The sequence below is a fragment of the Paramormyrops kingsleyae genome, chromosome 11 (assembly GCF_048594095.1).
Source record: "Paramormyrops kingsleyae isolate MSU_618 chromosome 11, PKINGS_0.4, whole genome shotgun sequence".
NCBI classification, from domain to species: domain Eukaryota; kingdom Metazoa; phylum Chordata; class Actinopteri; order Osteoglossiformes; family Mormyridae; genus Paramormyrops; species Paramormyrops kingsleyae.
In genome coordinates, this window is record NC_132807.1 from 23,121,453 (window position 1) to 23,142,227 (window position 20,775).

The following is a 20,775-nucleotide window of genomic DNA, read 5'->3' on the forward strand; positions in this document are numbered from 1 at the left end:
AAAGGGAACCAGCACAGCAAGTCTTGGTTTTCTGTAACCCGCTTTTGTTCTGGCCTCTTGAATGCGTCGCACTCTCCTGATTGTCTATATGCTGGAAGGGCGAGCTTGAAAACTGAATAGATAAGCTGGATTTTAAACCTTGAGGACCTTAACTATCATGTTGAAAGACGTCATCTCAAACTGGGTCATTGGTTGCGGAGTCATTGGTTTCCGCATTATGATGCTATAAACCAATATAAATGATCCGGTTTGGCCACATGATTCCAGGGACATCCTGTGACTTATGTATATAGCAACATATCAAAGGGAAAGAACTTTATCTGTTTGAAATGTTGCTGCAGTAAGAGCATCTGGGACTGTATCATTTTATGTAGTTGATGTGTAGGACTTTCATAGTATGTAATTTACACCGACCATTGGCTGTTAGTGCCTGACTGACAGCTATCATTTCTGTAGATTCAACACCTACCATTGGCTGTTAGTGCCTGACTGACAGCTATCATTTCTGTAGATTCAACACCTACCATTGGCTGTTAGTGCCTGACTGACAGCTATCACCACTGTTCATACGACCTCTGTCATTGGCTGTTATCATCTGACTGACATCGCACAGCTATCATTGGTGTGCGTGTTCAAGAACACTGTTTTCAAGAACAAGTTTTGCTGGTCTTTTGAACAAGGGAAGATTTGTTTGTTGTTAGCTGTTTGCATGGGGTCTATTATTTGTAAATGCAAAATGAAATGCCTGTGGGTCCAGGTGTGAAATGGTTCTTGTATGGATTGAATATTACAAGAGGAATTGTGTTTTTTTTTTTATGATCGCTGGTTAGCTGTGTTTTAGGTCCATTGGATGTTTATGAAAGAATCTTTTAATAGGAATATATTGTGCCTTTAAATGTACAATATTAATTAAAAAAATATGGATAAATATGTGGCCACAGGGATTCAGATTAAAAATTTATATGCAGAGAAGATATATCAGGAATCATCCTCTCCAAGAATAAACTGATCATTATACCGCAGGAAAACCTCACCTTGGCATCGATGTGTGTCCCAGGCTGAAGATGGAGGTGGTTAAACAATGAAGGGGTCAAGCCCTTGATCTGTCCACTTTGTATACAGTATATGTGCCCTTAAATCACGAGTGGGAGGGGAAAAAGCAGGCGAAGAAGAACGGACCTGTGTGTCCACAGCTTAAATAGCAATTTACTTTAAATAGCATTTTTCCCAAAATAGAAGGTAAATTACATATTTGTCTTCTGTCTTTTGATGGTTTTTTTTTTTTTTGCCTTTTCCTGACTGAATTTTGTACTTTTTCCCACCAGGTTTCATAGGAAGAAATTCAGCTGTCTATAAATGATTCTGTTGTGCTGTAAACTTATTTACTTATTGCTGGTGTTTGTGTATCTAAACACTTTAATCGTTTGGACATAAACCCAATGCCTATTGGGCTGGTGGAGAAAATAGCAATATCAGTATATAAGTGACAAATATGCAACTGTTTATGGTCTTTGTAAGGCTCTGGAGAATATGTTAAAATGTTTGTACGTTATGACCGAAGGTGCTCTTCTGGCCTGTCGTATTGTTCATATGGGGTGGATAAAACGAGAAATCTTATCAAGTTGAAGGTACTGTACTGTGTGCATGGGACCCAGCACTACATGGGCACTAAGCTGATTTCTTAAGCTTAAGATCAGTAATTGGGAAAGATTACTTTTTCAGTTGAGTGCCGGCGGGAACTTATCTTCACATGGTTGCCTCCAGAAGCGGTACGAGCCAAGTATCATTTAATTAAAGCCAACCGAACTTGAACCGGGGTCCTTGGAGATCGAGCGCCGCAGAAGGCTGAGGATACCAGGTATAGCTGCACAGAGAATCAGTTTCATCGCTCTTTCACATTTCAGTGGTATTAGGCAATCATCCATTATTAATGTGCAGCCGGGCCTGTCTTCAGGACAGGGCAGCCTTGCCGGTGCCCCCTGATGCTCTGTGTCGGGCCTCTGAAGCGTTTTCCTTCCTCTTTGAGGTGCCATTCTTTTTAGTTAAACTTCCAGGAAATGAGCTGGTGTTTCCAAGGTGGAGGTATGTGGGACGGAAGGAACCGTGGGTCACTGTGGAAACCCGACTGTGTTGTGCCAGCAAGGCCCCCCTCCCAAAGTACTGCCATGGTATAGGAGAAGGCCCCTCCCTGGAAAGTGGCAGCAGTGTCCCTAGATGCACTCCCGTCAGGGTTTACAAGCCCGGTATTAAGGGGCCAGTGAGCTTTGCTATGGTCTGAGTCTTCTCAGTAAAGCTGAACCTGTTCCCTCTGCTGCTTCAGAATGGAGAACTGCACAGCTTCCAGTTTACTGGATGTGCTGGGTCACCTTTCGCAAGCATTAGTTGGCTTTTCTCCGTAGATGATCAGAATAACCATGTGTGAGTCGATGTTTCTGTTAATCATCCCCATCTGTGATTCAGGATACATCCAAGCAGGCAGTACTTGTGATTTTTAGCTCGGAACTGAAGCTATCGGTGCCAACGCCAGTGACACAAGCCTGGTTGGCCTATTTCCCCATGGCTCCGACCTGCAGTGCATTCCGGCGAAGCCGATAAGGACGTCCTCAGCTGGAGTTACTTCTCAGAGAGGCAGGAATCCCTCTGTCGGTTTGGAGGTCGGCTGGCCCTGTGGGATCATGCGTGTGCCTGGCCTGTAACCAGACACCTGTCTATTCTGAGCAGCTCTTCCCTGAAACGTCACCCTCCCAGGCCCGTCACTTCTGACCCACAGTAATGCACACCGGCACGCCTAGGAACCAAAAAGCAGAGCAAGCAGAACCGCCAGTGGCTGCCAGTGATCACCTCCTGCAGTCCAGGCCAGTGAGTTAGCTTAATGGGACACTGGTTTCTGGGGGAAATTGTAAGCTACGCAAGTCTCCGTGCATTCGCTCCAGCGTAATCGCTAATCCTTTGGTGCAACTTTGTACAACTGTACAGCTAAACCATAGAGTTTATCTGGAGCGTAAATCCAGATTTCTTTCATATTGCGTATTTGCTCAAGGTTAGTTGAGGTAATTTGGAGTGCAGCTGTATGTCTAGAGCAACGGTTGCTCTTTAAAAAAAACAAGCACAATTGAGTGTTGTGAATTTGGTGAAGTGGGAAAGTGTCAGGGGTGGATTTTAGCTCCGGTGATGGGTTGTGTTTCTCATCTGAAGTCCCTAGAAATGAATTGTTCTTGGGAGGAGAGACATTATAGTCAACATTCTTGGCAGGGTGGACCGATACGGACTCTCCACCAGATTTGCAATGAAAACAGAGAATGTTTTCGTGAGATTTTCCCAGCCTGAACTTCTGCTAACCTTTCTCATATCCCTGTGTAGTGTATATAACCGTGCTATTGGCTGCCGTGTGGCTTAACAGCCTTTTTTTCGCGAACGATGATTGACAAGCGAGATCAAGACAAGTAAAATCCTGCAAAGAAAAACTGGGCGATAGCTCGAAAAGATGGTTCTCTTTCTCTTCTCCCAGGCAACGTTCATTTGTTTTGGCTCAGATCCCCACTGAAGTGGCCTGTTTTAGTGGGGATTATGGGAAACAGAATGTAACCTTTAAACGTTATGGAAAGACTGGGGTCCTGCCTGAACACATTGTTTTCACAAAGTGGCATCCAGCTCTGTGGAGGAAGCGTAGTGCTTCCTTATCAGCCAGTGAGAGCTTCCTGGTTTTCCTTGCACTCTCGACTGATTGCTGCCATTACATTCAGCCTCCAGCCATCTCTGGACATCCTCCCCATCTCCTGTGTCCTGGAACCAGCTTCCTTCTGTCTGGTTAGCTCATTGGGAATGTTCAGCTCTCATCCACTGCCTCCTGCTGCTTCACCTTGGTCTCTCCCCCAGGTCCAGGCTGACGTGGCCTGAGCGTGTGCCCCATTTGGCATCGGAATTACAGGTCACACAACACGATGACTGGGTGTAGCCCAACTCTGAGTCACTAGACCAGATCTGCCCACAAAAAGACTCTAGAGATCTTATTATATTGTAGCCTGTAGGGTATAGGAGGGACTTAAATGCCTCTTCAATAAGCATGAAGTGTGTAACGAATTCTGCATTCTAGAAAAAGGGCTTGTATGTTGTCCAAACAGAGGTCCAGATGCCTTTGAATTAACCTTGGCAGATTTTTTTTTCCAAAAAAGAAAACAAACTTTTTTCATTTTTCAGACGTTCCTCTTTCATCTCATACTGTGCAATGGTCGTTATTTTAGGTTGACTTGCAGGACTAAAATAGGCCTTTACTCAGAATTTCTGATCTTCCTGCTTGGTTTTCTAGTCTTTATTGTCTCTCTGGCTTGTCTGCATGCCTGTTCTTCTCCCTCTTGGTCAGAGTTGTGCTGTCCAGTCATGCAAGAGACATGTTTCGCATCTCTCAGATTCCACTGGAGGATGTTCTTGGCACCAGGAAACAATAATGTTATAAAATAATAAACATAATAATCACCGCAGGATGAGCTAGTCTGGGTAGCCCCTGGGTGCAGAGTTAGTCATATACATCCACTCAGTAGCTGCAGTATTACTTTGTACACAAGGCAATGGCTGCTGGTGGCATTTTCATTTTTTTTTTTTTTGCGCTAGTACATTTTATTTTTGCAGAAAAAAGGAAGTTCTGAAGCTTGGGATATCAAACAAATGGCATGACATGTTAGGCTAAAATAAAGTTTTGTTAAGCTCAGTAAGTTGGTAACATGCATCTGTTTGCATGTCCGGATCTGCATTGTCAGCGGCTATGCCAAGGCAGCCCATTGGCTGATTTTACTGGCGCCCCCTTCTGTCGATCTGGGTCCCCGTTTGCTGATTGGGCCCTAGGTAGCTGCCTAGTTTGCCTATGCCTATGCCCAGCCCTTTTGGTTTGCATGTGAAATAAGATGCGTGTAATTTATTTATGCCACTTACATAATGGTTGCATGCCAAGATATAGGTGGAGTCTGTTCCGGCACTTTCCCAGGTTGCCACTTGCTTCCAAAGTCTCTTCCTGTTCTGTGGACTTTGCAGATTCAGCCCCTTATTCCTTATAGCACCTCTAAGAAGCACTTTGGTGCATATTAACCTTCCACACATTCCTTCTCTGCCCATCAGTGCATAACTCTTGCCTTGTTTCTCCCCATTTACATTCACATTTACATGCCCTGACCTGTCGCGACAACCTTAACGTCATTCTTGGCCTTAGGGGTAAAATAAACGATCGATCATCGAGATGCTCCCTGACGTACGTGTCATTCTGCATAGAACCGATGTGTTTTTTTTTTTTCTTCTTCAGAGAATTTGTGCTACAGGTCACATGACTCCTTAAACTGGCCTAACTGTATGGAATGTGACTAGCAGAGAACAATTCTCTGGGAGACGGAGCAGGAATATCGCTTTGGACGGGCACAGACCTGCCCACGTTCGGCGCTCCCTCCCCGGCACGTGCCTTTGCGGGTGCTTTTGTTTCTTCTCTTTCCTACAGTGAAATCATGGTATTCCATCTACTCCAGGCCTTTTCTTTACCCCTGTCAGCAAGATATTCCCTGAGCAGATAGTTCTCACTGCTCGTTGCTGTTCAAACCTCACGATTGCTTAGAGAACTCATCGTCTGCACACTCACTAAGCAGTTGTTTGTGTACCAAACATAGCTGGTTTGAGTTTAGTTCTTAATCTTAAACGCAGGATTACTTAGGTCAACCAAACTTTAAATGTAGAGCGTATTCTTGTAATACCTTGATTTCTGTATATTTATTGTGTCCTGTGTGGAATAGGCAGAGTATTGTCATTATAAAGAGGAGTATAAGACTTCATGTTCAACCTGCGTGAAAAGCAGAAGTTGCTCAAATCAACTGAAACCCATTCTTCCGATTTATCACTACATTACGTCAACAAGAAAGTGAGGCGGACGTAGGAGAAGCCGGTTGGATATTGACTAATTTCGGGTTTGCTGCTGTTGCGGAACCAAAGCTCAGGATCCAGTTTGCAGTCGTTGCCTTTACGTTGAATTACACCCTTGTACAGGCTTCTGAGCACTTGTGATGTGCGTAAGCTACCTGGGGTGTAGTAACGTAACCTTTCCATTAACCTTTCAATGCTTGTGCAAGACGGATTTATGTGTATCGTGCTTTCCCTTTGTCACTAAAGCCCCAGTGAACCATGCCCTTTTCACCACTGGAACACCCCCTCTCACAGACTATATGATGGACCGGGCCGTGCGTGCTGCTAATTGTGTCACGTAGAACCACGTCTGATATCTGGCCTAGGAACATCCCTGCGGAGTCCAGGGGCTTAAATATTTCCATTGGGACTGGCAGGGTTTATATGGCGCCCCTGGGGAATGAGCTGATGCAGAGACTTTGGCCAGGATAGAAGCAGAGCTTGTTATTGAATACGTGTGGAAGGTGGTTTCGAAGCACTGACTGGCTGTCAGAGAAGCACATGTGTGATGACAGCTGAGATGTCCTGCAAGATAAAAAAAGTGCCGCAAAGCAAAACAAAGATGAAAATATATTGCATTTCCTCTATTTATTTTACAGTAAAAACTATATTGTATTTGTATATTTGTATTTGTGAGGTGATGACATATATGTTAGCAGAACACAATGTACACTACATTTTCCTTCATTTGGAGTAGACAAAACACAAAAAGTTACTGTAGATTTACAATACCGTAATTCTGTGGTCATTATTCTTGTTAGAAGAAAATATACAGTTACATTGAATTTATTTTTATATAGCGCCTTTCGCGACAGGGTCGCCCCAAGGCACTTCATATGGCTGTGCTGTGATACATTACATCATCATTAAGAGAGAACAATAGAAAAACAGGGAAAAAGAAGGAAATAAATTTATAAAAGAAAGAGCCAGATGACAACGGAGATGAGGAACCAAAAACTCTTAAGTAGGAAGTAAAACCCCTCTGGGGGTCCAAGGTCACCAGGCTGCCCCCCCCCCCCCACCAGGCATGGTAACATTATAGGAGAAAGAAAATAAAACTGCAATCTTGGTTGATAAGAATTCTTTAAGTGAACTTTCCTTTATATCGTTAGCTAGGCAGAAACTAGCGTGTGCTTTCTTGTAATAATATTATATCGTAAACCAAAAATAACACAAAGATGAAAACGAAACAATGGTTTAGTTTAGACTAAAAGTAGACTGATTGCAGTTTGATATAGTGTCCTGCTGTTCCTGCATATTGAAATATAATATATTGTTAAATATAATCAGATAAAAGAAATAACATTTATTCTGTGTACAGTGTACAACTAAATTATGTCTACATGCTATATTTTAGGTCTGAGGTACCATTAGCGAGCTACAGATTTGTATGTGATTTGAGGCCATGCCCCCCCCCCAGATTATTGGAGGGGGTGGATAGCAGTTGATGGTTTTTTGGACCAGGCAGCACATCTGTCCATCAGTGTTTGCTGCTCTATGTGAGCTGAGAGGTTGTAGCTCCTGTGAGGCTCGGCTATGCTCGCGACATCTGGTCCTCCTGACGACCTAATTACACTTGTGAAATGACGACTGACTCAGACAGGACAGGACCGACAACAGCTCCTCGCTTCTCTCTCACTCACTTCACACACTTGTGCACTGATCTGAATTCCAAAAGACTCCTGTTATACATCCCGTAGAAACGATACCCAATACTGAGAATACCTCCACCTTATTACTTGAAATGTAACACATCTGCTTTCCTACCACTAGCTGCTGATTGCTTATCCGATAATTGGATTTGATATTCAAGTTCGTGGGGGAACATGGCTTGCCAGGAGGAAGACATTTTTCCTTTATTCATGCGCCAGTGATATTTGTAGATTTTTCTGGTGTTTTGCAGCGGTATTCAGAGCATGCTGTCATGGATTGATAGGTTGGAAAGTGTTCACTATGAGCAGATGAGCACTTTCCTGGAACATGATGCTTTTAGCAGGATTCGGGTATTGATATTAAAGAGACGAATGGGTTAAAACTTAATGTTGCAATACGCGCAACGTGACATCAGTGTTTTCACATGCACCTGTAACTTTTTTTGCAAGTGAATAGTGAAAGCATTTTAAGGAAGAGGCTCTCAGCTCAAAACTGTAAAATACACCGCGGTACTGATGCATTCATACTACTGTTTCCAGGCTGCCCTTGTTTTCTAAAAGAGATGCACTTTTGGCCAGGACCTTATTGTAGCTTGGCCTGCCAAAATCGGTCGGCTCACACGGCTGCTACAGCGTGCAATATCAGTGATGAGATGCACAAGGGGTGATAAATGCTCAGCAGAATTGTCTGTCGTGATTGAGTTTGTGTCAAGTCTGTCAGATTGTTGGCCCCGGTGGTGATGGACTCACAGGACGTCCTTTGGCTTTAAAAACAATTTGAAAGTCCTCTTGCCCCTGCAGTTTGCACTGTTGCCCTCTAAGGCACACCTGTATAGTTCAGTCACCAATGCAATTGAACAAAAATGCTTTTGTTTCACCTCTGGAAGAACACTGTGCACCTCTCTCACCATGTAGCACATGCATTCAAGCTCAAACACATTGCCTGCAGCCTAAAATAGAGCCTGGGAGCCGTACAGTTTGTGCTCATGGGTGTGATGTTCAGGAATATCTGGTAATTTGGCACAGAATTTTACAGAGTTTCGTCCTCGGATGCTTTTGAAGTTACGTACAGGCCGTTTGTTATTCTTTTTTTTTAAGTAGAAGACATTAGCCTCATAACCTTAGACATGAAACCTTTATCAGAGCTAAATCATCTTGGGGACCTTTCAAGAGGATGGGCAACAAACAGCTACGTGTAGGTAGTGGAATTTATAGTAATGATGTGATGTAATGGTCATTTGCTCTGAAAAATACTCATTATCCCTGAAGTCCAACTATATATATATATATATATATATATATATATATATATATATATATATATATATATATATATATATATATATATATATATATATATGTATGTTCCTGCACATTATGTGATTATGTGCGTTTCGTGCTACATCTGTTTGGAATCCTATGCTTTTTTCTGCCTGTGGATGACATCAGACACAATGTGGTTTCTTTTACCAGCGCAGGTTAGGCATGCCAGGGGCCGCCAGACCGTGGGCGTAGCCGCTGGATCGCGGAGAGACGGAACGAGGGAGTCGGGGAGAGAGCAAGTGAGCCCCAGAGAAGATGGGCGAAACCGAGGATGAGAAGTGCTCCCAGGCCGGGCAGCTCTTTGAGAACTTCGTCCAGGCTTCGACCTGCAAGGGCACCCTGCAGGCGTTCGGGATCCTCTGCCGCCAGTTGGAGCTGGATCCACTGGACCACAAGAACTTCTACAGCAGACTGAAGGCCAAGGTCACATTCTGGAAGGCTAAGGGACTTTGGAGCAAGCTGGACAAGAGAGCTGGTCAAAAGGACTACAAGAAGGGCAAATCGTGTGTGGGCACCAAGGTAAGGAAGCACGATCGGCAGACTTCAGGCTGATACCTTCCCATGTGCGAAGCAGTCAGAATAAGGAAGCAAGGGTAAACAATGAAAGGAAATTAGAATCAAAATCTCCAAATTGGCCCTTCATTTTTTATCATTAAAATTCAATCTTCTGATTTGAGTTATATTTATATAGACAAAGAATTTCATAAATGTTCTTGTGACAGTACCCAAACACTACAAAAACAAATCATATTGTTCCTTCTTTTGTTTTCGTTTAGCCTTGCAATGTAAATTACCAAATAATTTGACTAGCGTATGCAAATAACTGGAGAGAAATTTGCCCTTTCCTCCTGAGTTTTGCTATTTAAAGACGGCAAGTAAATGCTGCAGCATTTTCGGTACTAAACTTTGTTCCATTAATACCTTAACCCTGCTAAAAACAATGAAAATGTTGTACCTGTTGATTGATGTTCATTTTTAAAACAAACCGGGCCATTATTAAATACACACAATTACCATACTTGGTAATGGCATCATGTATAAGAAGCTCTTCCAATCTACGGCAGGCCTAGTAAACGCTCATGCCGCTTAAGGTATCGAGAAGATGTGTAATTCATACATAGGTTGTCATCTTGGTGCTTCTCAGGTTGCAATGTATGTAAGCAAATTGTAAGATGATACCTTTTCAAGTGTATTTTTAGGATTATTGCAACTATTTTAGGAAAGAAAAGGTCTTTTTAAAACAAGCTTTGTGGGTTAGGAGTCTGTGTCTGGTAGGTCGCTGGTTTGAATCCCATGGCCAGCAGATTAATTATATAACATAAACAAAGCCCTAAACCCCAAAAAGTGCTCCAGGGTGCCTGGAAGCTAGATGCTCTCCTCTCTGAGCCACAACACACAGAATGACCTAGAACACTGAATGCGACATCATTGCATTAGTACATTTAAAATCAGCTCTGCAAGTTTTTTTCTATTTTATCTTCTTGGGACAGCAATCTACTCAGATCTGTTGATCATGTGAAGGTTTGTATGCTCCTGTCACAACGCCATCTCGTTATAGAAATTACACAGCATATACATTTATTCTGCACTGCTTTTAATCTTGTGTGCATGCGATCTTTTAGGGGTGTGTGTTGTGTATCCTGCGGACAGAAATGTAAACTCTTCTGCAGACTCTGGTTTGGAGATTTTATGCACTGCAGCTAACTGAATGGCCAGCTGAAATTTGAAACTTTTGTGTGTGTGTGTGTGTACATTATTCTTTGAAGCATGTAATGGTATGTCAAAGTTAAAAAATCTTAAGTGTATTTTAACATTCAGGTGCAACTGCATTGATGCATCCAACATTAGGGAATCAATAGCCTTGCTGCACAGATAATTAACATAATGATGTGTTTATGCTTTGTATCTCTCGATTGCATGCATATTTTTTAAATAACTGCACAGAGAATAATGGCTTAGCTTGAGTTGTATTCATGTATATAAAATAAGACCAAGGGAAATATCTAGTGTATGTCATGATGTTTTTCTTTACCTTTACCTTATGAATAATATATTTATTGTGGAGAAAAAATCGGTGTGGAGAAAAAATTTCTAAGAATTTAAGAAGGAATGTATGCAGCAACTCTAGAATGCAGTGTCCCAAATATCCTTATTTAATCATTATACTCGGAACACACTGACTATTTGAATGTGACAGTGCTGCACTTTAATAAACCCTTTTCTTAAATCTCTGTTTAAACTGCCAAAAACCTTTAGGCATATATATTTAAATATACTTTCCAGTGTACACAGGTTTGCATTTAGTATTGTTTTGAATCATTCTTTAAAGCAAGAATATGATTAATCTATGCCCCAGCAATACATTCATATACCCATTTCAACTGCTACAGTTGGCAAATGCAGCCTGATAGAGTGTCTGACTCAGCCAGTCTGCATTCTCATAGTCTTTGCAATGGTTTTGTAATCAGTGTGATTCAGACTTTCCACCTAATCAGTGGTGTTGCATTTCGCTGTAGTTTTTTGATGAATTTCTGGTGTGAAGGCGATGGAAAGCAAAAGGTTGTATGCACAGGGATGGGGTCGTCCTCAGTGTACCCGTGATTGGCTGCTGTGCTGTATGATGTCACCACATCTGCAGTGATGAGCAGATGCGGTGACACCATACAGCACAGCAACCAATCAGAAGGCACAGATATCATTGGGATTGCCTGGAATGGAAGCTGTGGAGATGAGTGATTAACTAATACCAGACCTTATCCAGCATATCAAATCCTCAAGCAGCAGGGAATTTTGAGCCTACATGGGAACATGCCCGTTTAATCCCGCTTAAACATTTAGATGACAGCTAGTTAACGACAGAGATTTCTATTGGTGGACATAATCAAAACACATCATGGATTGTCAGCTGACTACAAAGAGGTACAGTACCAGTGGAATCTGCTGAGGTCTGCTTTGTTCCCCTGTTAGGCTAATTAACATGCAGGTGTGTCTTTAAAAAGAGGCATCTTTGAGTCTGCATGGCCTCAGCACACCTGGCCCTCCTGGGCCGGCTCTCATGCCCAGTGTCATTGTCTGACTTGATGAAAGGTGCCCGTCAGACCAGCTGTAAGGGATCTGTTGTCCAAACAGGTGCCTCAGGGCCTGATGCAAAGTGAGTCTCCTCCATTCTGCCAGCCGTATTGATGTCATTCCCACCTCTGCCCTAGAGTGATGACGCCCAATAAACGAGACGTGATAGTAATAGAAGTGAGAAAAGTGTAAACTTTTATGGACAGGGATCCATGAGAATTTTTACTTCCTAATAGGCCAGTTAGGAACAGCATGATCTGTCCCTGTACTGCATAAACATGATATCCCCCCCCACCCAATGTAGTATAGAGTATCTTTACCTGGAAGATCCCAACTGTGATTCTGTGCCCACACGCATTGTGACAGGAAGACCGTCCAACGGCTAAAGCTTTGTCAGGCATGTGCTCTGTGGTTATTTTGGCCACATAATCTACCCCCCCCACAAGGCATCGCCTCCCATTTGTAAAACCGGTCTGTTGGGAATGGAAATTGTATGATGTTTTCATAGGGAGGGTGCGAAGGTCAGATGTGGCCGCATTTGATCTGTTAAATAGGAAATGGAGATCATCTGGTTTGGCTGGCCTGGGATTTAACCAGAGGCTGGTGCCCATGTTCAAGAAACTTAGCTTGTGACCAGACACCAGTGGTTTTAGCTTTTAGGGGGAATCCTGCTATTGAATCATCCTGAATTTCACTGCATGTCCTGCTAAATTAAATGAACAAAACTGTATGTTGCTTTGTAAAAAAAAAAGCAACAAACGAGCCAATAAAACGGCAGGACGATAATGAGAGTCAAAACAGGACTTGACGATTGCGTTCAACATCGTTAGACCCTTCACGGCACTGTGGGGATGCAGTGTGACTCAGGCATGGTTCACGAGTGACATAACTATTCTGAAGACGCTGTTAAGTACAGCCCTGCCTCTCACCCCGAAATTGCGTGCATGAGGTCATGCTCAACCCGCATATTTGCAGGCAGGCCTGAAATCAAAGGGCCTGGAGGAGCGCATGTTTTAGTGACTGGTGTATTTGGTATAAGGAGTGTAATTAATACTTTGGCTAAGCTAATGATGAAGTTTTCCATTACTTGTGTGCTTAAATCCCACCACAATGCAGTACAGGTAGTAGGCGTTCACAGAGCCCAAGGTCTCATATGTGGTGTAAAGTATATTAAAGTCTTGTTCTTATTCTGAAATTTACACTCCAGCAACTTCTATTTGGGTGCAGAGTCACTGAACAATAAAGCATTACAACATCCGAGGTTGGTTTGCGTGGTATTCTGCTCTCTGATTGGTGAATGTGTTGACCATGTGATCTTCTTTCTTTTCCTCCCAGTGTCTCATCATTGGTGGGGGCCCCTGCGGCCTGCGGACAGCCATAGAGCTGGCCCTCCTGGGGGCCAAGGTAGTGGTGATAGAGAAGAGGGACACCTTCTCCAGGAACAATGTTCTGCACCTGTGGCCGTATACAATTCATGACTTGCGTGGCTTGGGTGCCAAGAAGTTCTATGGCAAGTTCTGCGCCGGATCTATAGACCACATCAGTGAGTATCCTTCCGGTTATCTTTTGTGGGTGTGCGTTTGTGTGCTTGGGGGAGGGGAGCCGACTACTACGGCTCTCTCTTCCCCTTTCACTTATTTCAGTATGTTCTCACTGACCTACCTCACAGATCAGAGAAGGAACAGGATATCAACTAACTTCTGCAGGAGAACAGAAGAGAACAACCTAACCTCTTTAGAAGACATGCTGAGAGAGATTAATGGTGCCGCGTGTTTTCATGGGATAATAATAATATTTCTCTTGGTGGAGTGTTTGATTTATCATGTAATTAAATTAGAGTGTCAAAATACCTCTGGGAGTTTTTCTGCAACACATCCATCTCTGAAGAATGTGTATTGTGTGACTCCTGTCAACACTGCCCTACATAAGAGACATCTGTCTGGCCAAAAGTGCAATAACTATTTTCTAAAGAGGCATTTCTGTTCTTTTGTGGCTTCGAGTGACTTTAGTACAAATCCGGAAAGTTCCCTTGATATGAAGTGACTTGTCACAGTGATGTCCATGCCTGACGCTCGTAACATATGGTTCACCTGCCCTCTAGGGTGACCACCTAATCCATATCGGGGGGACACTACGAGTTAGGACAGGGTTCGCAAACTACCATTTCAATTAAAAAGACCTGGATTTCACTTGTGCCGAGTTCTTGCTGTGTGCCTGTAGTCATGCATGTGTCGCTAATGTTAACCTGAAACAGCTAGATGAGTCTTTCAATCACGGAAACCAGTAAAAGCACAAGAAGAATTGAACTAATTAGCCAAACACAGGAGCCTTTCAGCTTTAAAGTTGTGTGTAAAACCTGAAGTAGCTCGTAGTCTCCCCCCTGACGTGGATCACGTGGCCTCTCTACTCCCATCCCTCACAGTGATATTTAAACAGAGTGAGACTTCCTTTCAGGATCAGGGACAATACCGCAAAGGCTGATGGGTAATGCATCTCCCAGATCTCTAAAAGCTCACAGCTCTCCCAGGGCAGAGACTGAATCCTGCCTGTGCTACATGCATATGCTGAGCCCACAATGGCATGTAGTGAAACCCTGACACTTATGGTTCTTGTCCTGGTTCTGCTCCGTTAGGTATTCGCCAGCTGCAGCTCATGCTGCTGAAGGTCTCCCTGATCTTGGCCGTGGAGGTCCATGTCAATGTGGAGTTTGTCAAGCTCCTGGAGCCGCCGGAGGACCAGGAGAATGAAGGTGATTGCTAACGAGCCTCGCACGGCTAACAGTGTGCAAGGTGGTGGGGGGGGGGATTTGAAAGTCGCACGCGGATGAAGTCAGGTGACAAAGACATTCATTGGCTTCACTTGATACTAATTGCGTTCTGGTTTTCTCTCGGCCTAGGAAATACGCCCAGACCTAAATGCCGTCCCACTCGTTTCTCGACCCAATGCCTCTCACGTGTTCCTGGGAAAATGCGCAGATGCTAAAATGGCCTTTGGTTTTTGTTCCTTTGTCAAAACCGTCTCTACTCTCATCCCCGAATAAAGCCCCTCTTCTCTACCTCTCCTTTCTCATGCATCGCATTTTTAAAATTAGCCAGGTGTCGAATTTGAAGATGAAAACAAGGCAGGAATAGAAGAGGATGGATAAGAGGGATCGTCTGAAAAGGCTGTAGTGAGAGCGTTTCAGCGGGGTCGTGTTAATGCTGGAGTAACGATGACAGTGTAACATTTCTGCGGCTCTCGGCCTGAGAGGCAGCTTATTTTCCAGAGCCACTGTTTGTTTTCACCTTCACCTAGTATCACAGAATGAGGCGTCAGATCCAGTTCAGTTCAGGGCTTCCAGCCTCTTCTTTGTGTATGTGTGTCCCGGACAACCAGTCATACGCAGCAGCAGCAGACAGTGGCCTTGTTTATTTTCACAGTGGATTTTGAAAAGTAAAGAGATTCTTTTAAGGGGTCATTGCACCTCTGCATTTTTAGCTCATGATTAACTAGCTTATATATATATATATGTGGTTTTTTGGTTGGAGACCAAAATTTTAAGAATTCGCATTAAACAATGTTTAAGCTTGCTAAATTTAGCTAAGTATATTTGGAGAAAAGCTTTACGCTTGCCAGAGTTACTCCGTAGACCTTTTACGGCCTGTTATCAGCAAACCTCTGCAGAGGTCATGATTTTCCGTGAGCCGTCGGTGGTCCTGGGTGCGGAAAATGAGCGGCTCTTGTGTGAAACCAACGAGAGTGTCGATGTCAGCGGGAGCGTATCTTAAATTAGGAGTGACCAGCTACTTGTTGTGAAGTTCAGTTGCATAGTTTGTTCACATGACACCCTACAGAGTTACGTAACGTTGACCTAGCTAGGAAGCTTTCGTTTCCCAATCTTGAAACACCTGAGAGCAAAGCATATTAATCTGGTATTCTCAGTTATTACTATAACTTTATGGGAGTGATTTCAAATTCCATGGATCTGTCATCAAAATTCATTAAATTTTATTAAAGTGATATATTTAAGCTCGAGAGAAGATCCTGTTTCTGTGGTTCAGCTGTTGGATGTGTGGCTTTAGGATTGAATCTGAATCCTATTTTCCCCTCAGACCATGATGGAAAACCCTCAATTGCTCAGACGTTGCAGTGGTAACAAAATGCATTTCATATGGCAAAAAGTGCGCAGGCACTAGTGTGACGTGGACTTCTGTAAAAACCAGTGTCTGCTCTACTGCCATGCCAGGTCCTGGGTGGAGAGCTGAGATCTGCCCCTCTGATCACCCCGTTTCCGACTTCGACTTTGATGTTGTGGTTGGAGCAGATGGACGGAGGAACACGCTGGAAGGTGAGACCTGTGGTGTGGGGATTGTATCTGCTCGTGGGAGTTTTACTTACACAAAAATATTCTGAGGGCAGAAAGAAAAATTATTATTTCAGAGCGATAACCAATCAGATTATAGAGGAGGCGGGACCAGACAAAACTCCCATGAGCACTGTATCTGCAGAATCAGTCTCCAAGGATGTTTCTAAAGGGTGAAGGAGTTCAGGTTTACTGGTTTGGAACTAGCCGGGATGAATCCTTGAAGGCTTTTCCCAGATGCCAGAGACTTTCGCTCCTGCGTCGTAGACTTCTTTGAGGAAAACCTTACTGGTGTCCTGGGCCCGTGGGTTTTCCATATCCTCAGCCACTTTGTCCCACCGAGTCTGCTTTTAAAAAGCTATAAAGCTACAAATTTGCCTCCGTAATCCCTTTCCACTTATAATTTGGAAGGTTCTCCGGCATGATGTCATCTTCTCCCGGGGAAACGCGACTCGGGAGAATCGATCACCAGGCTGTCAGCCAGCCCAGCACACCCCAGCAATTATTCTGCCCGCCCGTTCAAGCATTTCTTTGTCTTAATCATAATTTGAAGGAGACTTCGTCTCGACGTAGTAAAACGTTTGTCGTTTGTTTTATTGCCATAAAAGGTGAGAAATCCTGCCACGCCCATCTAATGAGCATGTAGGTGGCTGATGCTGGTGTTAGAAATATCTCTCACTGTTAAACCGTTAATTGGACACAGGCACCATTGGAAAAAGTGATGTGATATGGGAAATGTCCTTTCCTGCACCCTTTCTGTTCCATCAGAAGTATTTTTGATAATCTAATAAACCGTTTGCAGTAAACGGGGCCTCAGGCTTCACCTCTCAAGCTCTCTTCCTTCCTGTGGTGCCAGATGTTGCAGAATAATAATGACAGATAACAGATACAGGCTGTGACCAGATTCAGACCAAAGATCAGAACCTTATTCAGAAGTTTTTTTTTTTTAAATCATTTAATACGGGAAAGTGGAACCTTTGAATCATGTCCGACCACCGGAGCTTGTGGGCTGCATCGGTGTCTGAGGACTTGAGCAGATCCTGCACCGTCTGTGTCATCTGGCGTTGTGCAGTTTTATAGTCATGGCCGCCCTCATCTGTGCTGTCATCCTGCCGCTGAAGTTGGACTTTTAAAAAAACAGAAACTTACCACCGTTCACATTTATGTGGAGAGAGAGAGAGAACATTGGTGTGAGAATGGAGGTTTTCATTTGTATCAGAGAATCAACAGGACTGTGTGTACTTTAGTTTATACACTTTATACGCACACTGTTAGAGCTATAATCAGCAGTGAATGCAGAACCATTCATTTAAAAGATTATTACGAAGACACATGGTTGAAAAGTGAGAGCAGAGTTAATAAATCACACATTTGTGCTTCTTCTGGTGAGCCACAATGCCTTAAACCCAAAGTTCACTTCGGCTGTGACACAACCGATAGAAATTAAAATGGTTCATACTGTAGATGAGGAACAAACCCCCAGAATCGAAAATGTAAAAGGTCACAGGATACATTTTTGATGATTTTTAGCGAGTCAGATGTTTCCATGAGATTGTAGCATTTTGCTACATTCCCTTAAAGGGAAACCAATGAGACTCTCATTCTTTTATATAAATACTCTTGCCTTGCTGGCTAATTCTGCCTATTCCATCGTGCTTAAAATATCTTTACTTCTGACTACACAGGAAGGTGATAATGGAGCTTTGCTTTTTTTCCAGGTTTCAGAAGAAAGGAATTCCGTGGGAAACTGGCCATCGCCATCACTGCCAACTTCATCAACAGAAACACCACAGCCGAAGCCAAGGTGGAGGAGATCAGCGGCGTGGCCTTCATCTTCAACCAGAAGTTCTTCCTTGAGCTGAAGGAAGAGACAGGTGGGCTCACAAATCCCTTCTGTGTAACAGAATATTCCAGGAGACATGTACCTGGCCTCGTAAATATATGATTACACCTCCGGATCCCTGGGAAGGAGTACTACATTGAGCCATGTATTTTCTAAGCAAATAAAAAATGAAAAAAGAAAGTGAAAGAAAGAACAAGCAAAGAGACAGACAGATAGCTGCTGTATCTGTAAATCAGATGGTAGATTAATCTCGCAGGCTTTAGAAAGCATTCTCTGAATCCACTGTTTAGTGTAGTAGGATAGTTCTGATCCCATTTGCCATATCTATCTTTGCGGGCGTGAATTCTGTTCATTGTGATAAGACTCATACCATTCAAAGTTCATGGATGTTGGCCAGCTGTTCCTGAAGTCAGCACGAGGGGGGAGGGGTGGTTTCTGCTCCCCCTGCCAGTATGGATTTCTCAGTATATTAGACTGTTTTCTCTCCCCACCGACATCTAATCTTAATTAAATCCCCGCGGCCATCGACCATATTGCTGGAGGGGAGCGTGTATCCTGATTGGTTGGTGTTGGTTCGAGAGTCTTGCTTGGTTTTGCAGGCATCGACCTGGAGAACATCGTGTACTACAAGGACAACACTCACTACTTCGTCATGACTGCGAAAAAGCAGAGCCTTCTGGACAAGGGAGTCATCGTCCATGTGAGGAGCGGCATTTCGGGGCTTTGTGCGACTGTGTACTGTTTAAATGCACCCCCTCCTTTGCTATGGCTCATCAGGGTTGACATACAAACATCTCGAAGATAAAAAAAAAAAAAATATCCCTCATTCTCAGATGGTGCGGATGCTTTACTCTCACAATTCATATCTGTCATCACTAACTGCAATGTCTGGGCACGTCACTGTATGACTTGATTCATAAAAATGCAGTGGAACGCAGTGTCTCAACCAAAGTTGTGAAAAGAGGATTAAGTGCCTTGCATAACTATAAACCATTTACTTCTAAATGGCCTCTCTCTCTGGGAAAATATCTATGCTTTCATATGCCAAACATGGACGAGTGAAGAAAAGTTGGTTAATGGCCCGCATGGTGATTAAATTTATGTTTAAATTTAAGGATTGAAGAAATTTACCATACCGGCACCCAGCTTGCTTAAAGGAGGCATAAAAATTTGTTCTAAAACAAATTTATGAGGCAGATCACCTTTTCCTCACCAAGGACCTGGGAAGGCGTCTCCTTTTTTGGCTGTCATCAGCCGACTGATGTCTGGTTTTTAAATGTGAACATCCCACCATGTTTAAATGAGTTTGACTCTGTTAATGCGGAAGGTGACTTCCATTCATGCTACTGAGGGGTCCTCTAATGGTCTTGTCATCAGTAGACTGCTACTCGTCTTATCTGTACTCCTTTGAGAATTAAATAACCATGTGAAGTCTCTAATGAGACTAAAACACTATTAATAATAGTGAAAGCTACTGGCCAGCCTTAGGCTGCAGTGTTTAGAGAGTGTTTACACCACCTGATTAAACGCTTCCAGGGTAGCGTTAGGGTGCGTTAAGTAGAATAAGCTCTAGCACAGCTGAGATTAACATCTACCGGACAGCCACTGAACACACCCCGCGAGTCAAGCCAAGCCACTGGCGAGATGAATTACCAACATTGTCTCCTGCCCCCGTCGCTGACAGGACTACGCCGACACGGAGATGCTGCTCAGCGCCGAGAACGTGCAGCAGGAGGCGCTGCTCTCCTACGCCCGCGAGGCCGCCGACTTTGCCACCGACTACCAGCTGCCGTCGCTGGATTTCGCCATGAACCACAACGGGCAGCCAGACGTCGCCATGTTCGACTTCACCTGCATGTACGCCTCGGAGAACGCGGCGCTGGTGCGGGAGCGATTCGGGCACCGCCTGCTGGTGGCGCTGGTGGGGGACAGCTTGCTGGAGGTGAGCCTGCTCCCCCTAGTGTCCTCCAGGGAATATTCACCAGTGTTCAATTTCTGTCTGGTCCTTTCATTAAATCTTTGTACATCACATTAGTATTTCCGTCGAACCCTTGGACTTTGTTCGTCTAAGGTGTATAAACAAGTATAAAATCACATCATGAACATAAACTTCCAATCTCTGTCATTGATAAGAATTATCTGCTAAGTAAATAAATGATATGCAGCCTTAAAGGTGCAGCTTCTGGACCTTTGACCCCTCTGTCTGTCTAGCCGTTTTGGCCCATGGGCACTGGGTGTGCTCGGGGCTTTCTGGCGGCCTTTGACACCGCGTGGATGACGAAGAGCTGGGCTCAGGGCAGGCCTCCCCTGGAAATCCTGGCAGAGAGGTCAGTGAGATGGCAGCCTGGTTCTACGTGACCCTGCTGGGCTTCCATAGAATACAGGTCACATAATAACGCCAGGTGTTTCCCCCAGGGACAACCAGCCATTTAAACTCAATTTGTGGGTTCTTATATATCATTGCCATTGTCCCTGTAGAACGTAAGGGTATCGCATTCGAATGTCACTGAAGCAAATGCCAATTCTCTACACCGTTCCTGATTTCAGAATCAGGAAAATGGCCGCCCATGTCCATCTTGATGTGTGCTTGACGTGCGTGGGAGAGCGTGAGC

At 43.8% G+C, this 20,775-nt stretch overlaps 1 protein-coding gene across 18 annotated transcripts in view; it reads left to right on the top strand.

Moving 5' to 3' along the window:
* The window catches only part of mical2a (microtubule associated monooxygenase, calponin and LIM domain containing 2a), a 61,389-nt gene that overhangs the window by 4,425 nt on the left and 36,189 nt on the right, over window positions 1–20,775 (top strand). For 16 of the 18 annotated variants that reach the window (XR_011993853.1, XR_002835629.2, XR_002835630.2 and 13 more), the window contains exons 2-9: window positions 9,060–9,428; window positions 13,314–13,521; window positions 14,611–14,727; window positions 16,204–16,305; window positions 18,039–18,194; window positions 18,763–18,863; window positions 19,848–20,105; window positions 20,375–20,490. Coding sequence is in view for 14 of the 18 variants with exons in the window: in XM_072718259.1 (XP_072574360.1) it covers window positions 9,165–9,428; window positions 13,314–13,521; window positions 14,611–14,727; window positions 16,204–16,305; window positions 18,039–18,194; window positions 18,763–18,863; window positions 19,848–20,105; window positions 20,375–20,490 (1,322 nt within the window). In the remaining 4 variants the exon portion in view is untranslated. Of the gene's footprint in view, window positions 1–8,545; window positions 8,782–9,059; window positions 9,429–13,313; window positions 13,522–14,610; window positions 14,728–16,203; window positions 16,306–18,038; window positions 18,195–18,762; window positions 18,864–19,847; window positions 20,106–20,374; window positions 20,491–20,775 lie in introns of those variants that run through there. The other 2 variants (XM_072718258.1, XM_072718257.1) reach the window with 2 other exon arrangements.